The sequence below is a fragment of the Phaethon lepturus genome, unplaced genomic scaffold (genome assembly GCF_000687285.1).
Source record: "Phaethon lepturus isolate BGI_N335 unplaced genomic scaffold, ASM68728v1 scaffold46670, whole genome shotgun sequence".
In the NCBI taxonomy this organism is placed as follows: Eukaryota; Metazoa; Chordata; class Aves; order Phaethontiformes; family Phaethontidae; genus Phaethon; species Phaethon lepturus.
The window spans coordinates 13508-22252 of NW_010510680.1; the positions used below are offsets into that span (position 1 = coordinate 13508).

Below are 8745 nucleotides of genomic sequence, written 5' to 3' on the forward strand. Positions count from 1 at the left end.
GAAAGAGTATTAACTGATACTTCAGCATAATTCGGCATAGATAATCTCTTACTTCACCATGCAATACAAAATCAGTTGCTTAGCTTCACAATATACTGGTAGTTTGCTTTACAAACAAATGCTATTTAGTGGTTTGCTGGCAAGGTGATTGTACGGAGTTGAAGTACTCATCAGAGCTTACATGGTTGGAGGAGCATGGCCAAGGTAGACATCTGGAAACAGAGCCCTAAAAGAAAAGGCACATAAGTTGTAGAAGGTTCTCGAATGTTCATATACAGCTGTAAAGAGAGAATTAGTTTCATTTTGCATCAAAATGTTTTATCTGTTTCTCCTGCTGACTTTTTTTAATTACTTTTTTTAATTGAATTTCAGTCCCTCATACAACTTACATTTTGTATAAGGATTGCAATTCACTTAAAATCGTTAGTATGTTAAATGCAGTGCATTTTAGCTAAAACATGTCCTAGACATTATTCAGTTAAGGTTAATCTATTTACAATTACAAATACTTAGCTTAATTCACTTAAGAAAAGTTAAAGGTATTGGATGCTTCATAGAAATCCGAACTTGCCTTTGAATTTTCCAGTAAAATCGATATCCATACCCTGTATTCTTGAACTGTATAACCTTACCAAATTTAAAAAAAGTGCCCATACCTATAGATTTTAATTGGATTTTAAATTCTTACTTTATTTCTGAATTTGAGGAAACATACTGCAGTATGATAAATGAATTATGTAAGTTGTGTACTTGTGTTGATTTGACTTTGTGTACTTTAGTGCTTATTATACAAGGCTTGAAGTCTTACTGTCAGGATACTCTAAAAGTTCTGTAAAATATTTATAGAATTATAAGATCTTTTGCAGCAAATTGTTTTTTTGCTCATTCTGTAATATGAAAGTATATTGTTAGATTAAACTTTTCAGTAAGTTGACTTGGAATTTTTCTGACAGGTTATTTTCTTTCGGTAAGTTAAATTGATCATTTTCATTTATTCTTTAGGAAACCAACATTTAAAAAAAATCATATTTGAGTAATATTTAGACCTGTGGCAGCATCTGAGAATCCCTTGATTTCTCTTCAATTTTGTTTCTTAAAGGGGTTGTGTTTTATACTACCTTTTTAATAAACAAACTCCTGAACAAAACAAGTCTTTTCTGATTAGTTTTGAGATAATGTATTTGTCTTTTTTTCCTCAGTAAAAGGTACCGTAGCACTTGGTGCAGAGTGACTTCCATTTAGAAAGCATATGTGTTAACATGCCAGGGCTTTCCAGCTGGAGTTGGGTAGACATGCCGCGAGAGCTGCAAGTGTCTGCAGCGGGACATGGTATTTGTTCCCTCTGTGGGTTTTGTCTGAGACTTCATTCTGGCTTGGTGTGTTAATGGACCTTGTGTGATGAAAGGAGCAGGAGGAATGACTGCAGACACCGTAGGTATAACTGAGATGGGGGAGTGGTTTGTTAAGAACAAACAGAATTCAATTTTTATTCTCAGAAATGAAGGTATTTTTAAATATTGCCAGGGGGTGGGGGGCTGTTAAAGCTTAACACTTTGAATGCTTAAAAAGCACTGGAAATCAGTTGTTTCGATTTCTATCCTACAGAGGAACAGGGATGATAATCCCATTTTCACCCAAGCAGTTCTTTGAGGTGTTCACCTAGAATCCTTAAACCGATGCCATCTAACAACCTTACGAGTGCTTTGGCTGCCAACCTAAGAGGAAATTCCTGAATGAGGTCTTGAAAAGCTTTAGCAGAAGAAATCTCTGCTATATGAAACAGTTTAGAAAAGGGGGTCAAAGGACAAATGATTGAGATGTTGAGGGCTCTTGCTGTACTGATAGAGTAGAATCCAGTCTGTCTCACGATGAAAATGTGTTCATGCAAAGAGAGTGTCAATAAAAGACTAAGCACCATCCCAGGAAATCTCACAGCCTAGTAGTTAAGTTGTTCTGGGAGATGGCAGAGCGTGGATTCATACGTATTTAGGCAGGAGGAGTTGGATTGTGCTCTCCTACTTTCTGACTGGGTGAGTAAACAAACTCTTAAACTACTGAATAAAAGACATAATGTCACCATTTTGGTGACTAGTTGCCCAGTGTGTTTTTCCAGCTGAGACTGGAAAAGTTGATGTTGATTTCAGCATTTCTGGAATGGCTGCAATTTGGTAGTTTTGGTTAATTTGCTACAAAAAAAAAACCAAACCTCAAGCTATCTGTTTCTTGGTTACAGCCCTTACAGAACAAGAATGATATTTTTATTTCCTGAAGATTCCTCTAATCTAGTCATTTAATCAGATCCAGCAAAGAAGAGAGAGAAAATTTGTTATCCATCTTATCTGGGATGGAGACAGGTGATCGTTTCCTTCTTGCAGACAATTGTACTTACGTGCTTAATGCTGAATATGCTATAACCTGGCATAGGAAGTCCTTTCTGACCCTGGCCAAGTTTAGTTCTCTGCTGCAACTTGTTTATCATCTTACTCTAAACTCTTCTGAAGTCCAGACGCTGTCGCCTTTATTGTGTACACATTGTCATAAAAAAAAAAAAAAAACCTACTTACAATTCTATTTTCCTCATTCCTGAAACCTCCTAACCCGGTTGACTTGTTGGAGTGCATTTCATGCATTCTTAGCAGATAGGCTGAAGGAAACGCCTAGTTCACTCGCAGCTAGAGGCTAGAAAGCATGTAGGGAGTTCATGAATGTTGCTTGTCTCTTCCTGCAGTCACTGCCGAGTGCACATAGCCTGCCAGGGGAAGGCTCCCAAACTGCTGGACACAGCATGACCATCCTGTATCTGGAAAATCTTACTGGTGTGACACCACTCGCGACAGTGCATTAAGGTAGGAGAATTTAATGGTAATTTCAAATTATGTTTCCTGACTTTTCCAGACGTTCCCTTATTTGAAAGATACTTGATGAAAGAGAATGCCTGTTTGTTAAATTATTGCTTTCCACTTGGCAAGTGGAAATTTTTAAAGTTTTATTTAGTTTTTAAAAATGGTTTGGGGCTACATGAAATAGAGAACAGAGTTCCCTGTCTGATGCTACAGGGATGGGAAATTAATAGCACTAGCAAGAGTGGGGAATGTGAAAAATAGTGTGAAGTATTGTCACTTGTGGTGAGCAGTCAACAACCGTGTCTCTTAAGCCTGTGTTGACCACGCATCCTTGTCCACCTGAAGGACAAATAACTTGGAAAATTACGTGTGCTCTTTTGCCATAATTAACCCATTCTGAGAGTTGTTTGGGGTGAGCTGAGTCTGTTTCATCCTGAGCTCCACTTCTACTACATTTTGACAACGGTTTGTGGCAGACGCAACTCGGAAGGATTTCTGCCTTTTTTTGCAGACTTCCTGATGGAAGATGGAAGAATGGGAAATTCAGGTAATGAAGACCACAGTGCTCCACATCTAAGTCCTGACTCTTGGGACATTAGATTTCTCATGTGCATATGATCACTGAGAGGACTGAGATACAACCTAGGTTGTATCCAGCCTTCTTATGACTTCTTGCTGGAAAGCACATAGAGGTTTTTAAGGGAAATGAGAAAAAATAGGTAAATGACTATTCTTTTTTTTAAAAAAAAAAAAGTATTATTTTTCTAGCATTGTAACTACTGTGGTCATAATTCATGCAAGCGGAACAGCTGCCACACACCAATAAATGGTGCTAAAGGAGCTTACAATTAACGTCACGAGCAAATTAAGCATGGTAATAAAGTGGTACAAAGACACAATGGCTGGCTTGCACTGAGTGGGGAACAGGAAAAATAGACCTCTGGGCCAGAGCTAATGCTTTTTAAATTGTATGTTGATGCGTAGTGGTGGAGCAGTGTAGGAAGAGCTGGTCTGCCGCTTGCTGTTGCGATGGCCTGATATAGTCCTTTCTCAGGCCATATGGTCACTGATGACTTTGCCAAGCTTTTGCCGCTTGGGTTGGAATTTTCAATGGCAAGCGTTGGCCTCCAGCTGAGCAACCAGAAAGTTTCTTAACCTAAACAGTGGGTTGCTTTCTAAAACAAGACTGGGAAAAAATAACGTCTCTTTCTGTGCTTGAAGTTCTTCCAGTTGTTTGGCTGGGTTGTGCTAGTCCTGCTCCCCTTGTGGGCCTTGGGAAGGTGCCTGTAAATCGGGGGGAAGGCTTTTTGGTTTAAGTTTCCTGTGTTTGGGAAAGTTTAGTCAGTTTTAAAGTTCTGAAACATTGTCTTCTGAATCAGACAACTGTTACAGAGTATCCCCTTGCATTTCCTAACTGGTGACCAACCTGTATGTGTCCCAGCCCCACCACTGTGTTTAGGTGCACCAGAGGCTGGAGCTTGAGAGAGGATGCAAGAAGGGCAAAGCAATAGAAATCCTAAGATGAGGACTGAGGAACTCTTGAGTTTGGACATAAGCTGATAATTGATGACAAGGAATTAGGGCTAGCTCCCCCGTGAAGGGGGGAGAACTGAACAGAGAATATGGGGGGAGGTAAAGGTAACAAGCGAAACAGACATAGAACCAAGTGATAAAAATGGACAAGAAGTTCATAGATGAAGGCTTAAGCATAAAAAGGTGGATAAATTACAGCTAAATAACATTAATCCTCATATTTCTTAATGTCTGAATACTTGGCTTTGCAGCCTGAGCAGTCTTTTCACGTGTGAGAAATACTGAGGGACCATTTGGAGGCAGCCTTTGCAGATACTTCAGAATACCCTTTGAGACACAGATCAGTGCAACGTTTATTAGGAAGCTTCTGAAGATTGGGGGCTTTATGATTAGAAAAGAAATCAGATAAATGTATAAGAATAGGTTAAGCCAGGGTTAGTTGGATGGAAACACAAATCTAATTATTCATTAGGTTTTGCGTGATACAACTGGCTATCGGCCAAAGGTTTCCCCGGTCTCTGAAAAATAACAGCCTTCTTTTCGCTAACAAGGTAAATCAATTATGCTATGCAGTGTGATGAGCTGACAATGAGACTGGAAAATTGAATAGAAACAGCAGGCATTTCTCACTGCATTCATAGCCTGAGCATTGCTAAATATGATTTTGATTACAGCAGAACGTATGAGCTCTGGTTATAGAACTAGCTCCCCTGCGGCCAGAAACTGCACAAATGCATAAAAACGATGCTCCTCCAGGGCAAGCAGTGACGTTCCTTGTCCTACTCTTACCATATCTGGCAGCAGAGATTTTTAAGGAGAACAAAAAGGAGTCTTATAGTTTTCTGTTGACTTCCTGCAAACTATTTTAGATTAATTCCTGCTTTAAATCCGTAACTTCTGGTTGAGCTACAGTGTGTATTTTAGCAGTCTTGCTACCAAAGTTTTAAGCAGCTGGCAGACCCACCATGTTCCTAGGTAAGTTATTTCAAAGAAAAAAGGGAGTTTGTTTTTTGTGTGTGTGTTAGTGTTTTTTTTTTTTAACTTGAATTTGCCATAACTTGAGTTTCCAATAATTAAATCTGAGTCCCTTTTTCTAACAGGTGAGGCAACTAATTACTCTCAGAAGTCTTTTCCTTGTGGAGGTCTGTGCTGACAGTGATCAAGGTACTTCAAACTTTACCTTATCTAAAGTTGTTATTATTATTTTAATCTCCAATGAGTATTTTTTCTTCTTTAATGTTTTTTTCACTCTGTCGGTATGTTTTTTGACCAATGCAAAACCCAAAATTGGGCAAAACATTTTGATAAGTTCACCCTGAACTTCATCCAGGGCTAATGCCACCTCTGAATTATTTGTCTAAGTGCTTCAGTTCTTCCAGCACAGTTCCATCCTCAGGGCGTATTTGCACAGTACTAGGTCCTAAGCCCAGGATTATAAAGCTGGATGAAGGCAGGGTGAGAAATGACGGCTGGTGCATAGATGTGCCCATTTTATTCGTCGATAGAGACAATGCTATGGCACTGACAGGTAACTCGTACAAGGTGGTATCCACCAGGCCCTCTGCATCTCTGAGCCATTCACTGCTTTCAAGGTGCAGTATCCCTTACTAAGGTTGCATGTTGTACAGTTCTATCAAACTTACTGCTCACCTGCAAAAGATACTGCATTGAATGAGTTAAAGACTAATTGGACTCAATTTATCTGATTGGAGAGAATGCACTCCCATCACAATTCTGAAAAATGTAGTACTTACTTATTGAAAGGCTTCTCCTTTTGTTTTGTACTTGAAGTATTTCATATTAGAAGCATATAATAAGAAAATCAGTAAAGAAAAGGTGCATGGAAGAAGCAGAAACCCCAATAATGAATCTAATCTCACTAGTAACAGTTCTTCTGGCCCTACCAGTTTCAGGAGGAAGATGGGCTCACCACTGACTGTGCACTTTAAGTTCAATAGTAATTCTTTGACCTGTCTGGGTTTTTTTTGGCAGGGGCTGTTGGTTATTGAAAATGGAAGAAACAAGGAAGCTCTCTCCAAAGCTGTGTAAAAGCAAAGACGCTGTGAAAACAGAATGGGGATCTCAGAGTGTTGTATTTACGTATTTCCAGGGGGATATTAACAGTGTCGTAGATGAACATTTTTCTAGAGCTCTAAGCAATGCCAAGAACCCACAAGACCTGAGCACAAAGCACAAGGGCGAGACTGTTGTCCTGAAGAATGGTGAGCTGCTTTCCATGCGTGAGCATGGTGTTAGATGGGGGTGACTAACTTTCACCAAGGAATTTAAGATGCAGCGTGCTTAAATTTGGAACTGTGCGCAAACAGAAAGCAAGAAAGTCACGCTTGCAAAGCCCTGGATTATGTAGCTGGGACTTCCTGGGTAAATCCCTGTGCTTGCTGGGGTGCTTCCCAGTCTCTCCCTGGGCCTGTTGGCAGGACCAGGTCCTCATTTTCCAGCTAAGAGTCTCCATCACTGTCAGATGCATTAAGTGCGTTATGACTTAATTTATTGTCTTTGCAAAATATATTTGTCTAAGCTTGCGATTGTTAAAAAACTAGCCTATGCTAGTGGCCTGTAAGAAAATGCATGTAGTATTTATTTGAAAATATTGGTGGTGGTGGTTTAGTCTGCTTTTAGTATGAATTTGTGGTTGATTTTTAAGATAAGCAGCACTAAAGTGAATATATAGCTCTCTGTAAAAATGAATATGCAATCCACCTGGTAGCGTGCCCTTAGAAGTCCATTGGAATTTGCCTTGGGAAAAAGTAAGAATTGATGAGACTTCAGATGCTTTCTTTCTCTTTTTAAGTAGATAGCATGTCTCCCCATCAGTGGAATTTCTCTTCACATTGCTCCAAACCATATCCATCATCTTCTGCAACAAGCATGTCAAATTCTGGTCTGAATTTTTCTGCTGCTGGTATGGCATGCCAATACCAGCCATCAGCTCTGCGGAGTCATCCAACTCAGCCTGCAGATTTATGGCCCTTCCCTTCGATCGGGACTCCCAATCTTACCAGTTCGGTATATCATCATGCCTTGCCTGACCTGCATGCGGTAGATGAACCGATCTCTGACAGGAAATACGGTTCTCTTCTTGGTCTTCTGCAACAGGAAAGGTGCCTAGCCTCCATGCAAGAATGTACCATGAAGCAACACTCAAGTTCTGCCTGTATGACTGGACCTGCTAGGTTACAAAATATAAGTCAAAGTTCAGCTCCTGGGGGAGGTAAGGAAATGCTTACTATCACTTTATTCTTTGATGGCATCTCTGTAAAGAGACAAAACAATACAGTCTGTTCCTAGGGTTCTCAAATTGGAGCTGTCTTCAGCCCAGTTCGTAGAAATCTTTTTCAGTAGATAACCCATGCTGTGGTGCTATGGTATGTGGGATTCATTAGCTATATAGTATGGCTTAATCAAAAAATATGCGTTGCCCACTTGCACAATATTTTACCTCTGGCTTACATCAGGGAGACATTTAAAGTGAATATAAACATTATTCACAGCGCTATCAGGATCCCTACCTTACAGGTAGCTGGTACGGTGTGTACCAGAAGCTCCCGCATTATGAGCAGGAAGGGGTGGCCTGGTAAGGGCCCTGGGCGACCTGTGCAGGGCGTTGGGGATATTCTGAACACAGAATGTGAAACTGCAGCTCTTACTGGAGAGGCTGGGGATTTCACTCCCCCCCCAGTCTCTGTCTGTAGCTGGAAGGATTAGGGTGAAGGGGCTGGCGGGCCGGCCTCGCCTCGTCTCCAGCTAATTGCTGCCTGCCACGAAGCGCGGCTGCCCTGCCTGTCAAAGGCTGCGATTGCTCCCTGCAGGAGATTTCCTAGAGCTAATGCAATTCATGCAGGAGCGATGATTGTTGCTTATGTATTTTTAACAATTAGTAGGAACCCCATTCCTATCTACTGCCAGCACACAGAAGAAAGATGGCTGGTGGCTGAAGGCCGATTCCCGGGAGCTGATGTCCCCACAGCAGCTAGGACTGCTGGATAAATTGCTCCCATGTGAGTAATTTCAGCCTTTGAGAAGCTCGCTGGGGTCAGGCGTCCTGGCCAGAGCCCTGGTGCCCTGTTAGGGTAGGGCCTGCATTGCTGCTCCTGGGCGTTACCCAAGGCGGTCAGCTTGGCACGAGTCTCCAAGAAAAAGGCTTGTGAAACTGTTTAGGGCGTCTGCTGGAAAAATGCAGTGCCTCCCACCTGGTGCTTCTAGATAAAACCGACCAGGCATGTGAAGAAGCCATCCTGAGTCTTAGGTTTTGAAAATAGAGCGGCGTGAAATACCTACTGGTTACCCAAGTTTCTAATCTCCATCAGCAGGGATTTGGGAGAACATGGGCTTAAAATACCGTTTTCTG

At 41.1% G+C, this 8745-nt stretch overlaps 1 protein-coding gene across 1 annotated transcript in view; it reads left to right on the top strand.

Moving 5' to 3' along the window:
• Positions 1–6387: 6387 nt before the first annotated feature.
• VGLL1 (vestigial-like family member 1) overlaps positions 6388–8745 on the top strand; it is a 4170-nt gene continuing 1812 nt past the window's right edge. The window contains exons 1-2 of the mRNA XM_010281541.1: positions 6388–6598; positions 7189–7608. Coding sequence (XP_010279843.1) covers positions 6388–6598; positions 7189–7608 — 631 coding nt within the window. The remainder of the gene's footprint in view (positions 6599–7188; positions 7609–8745) is intronic.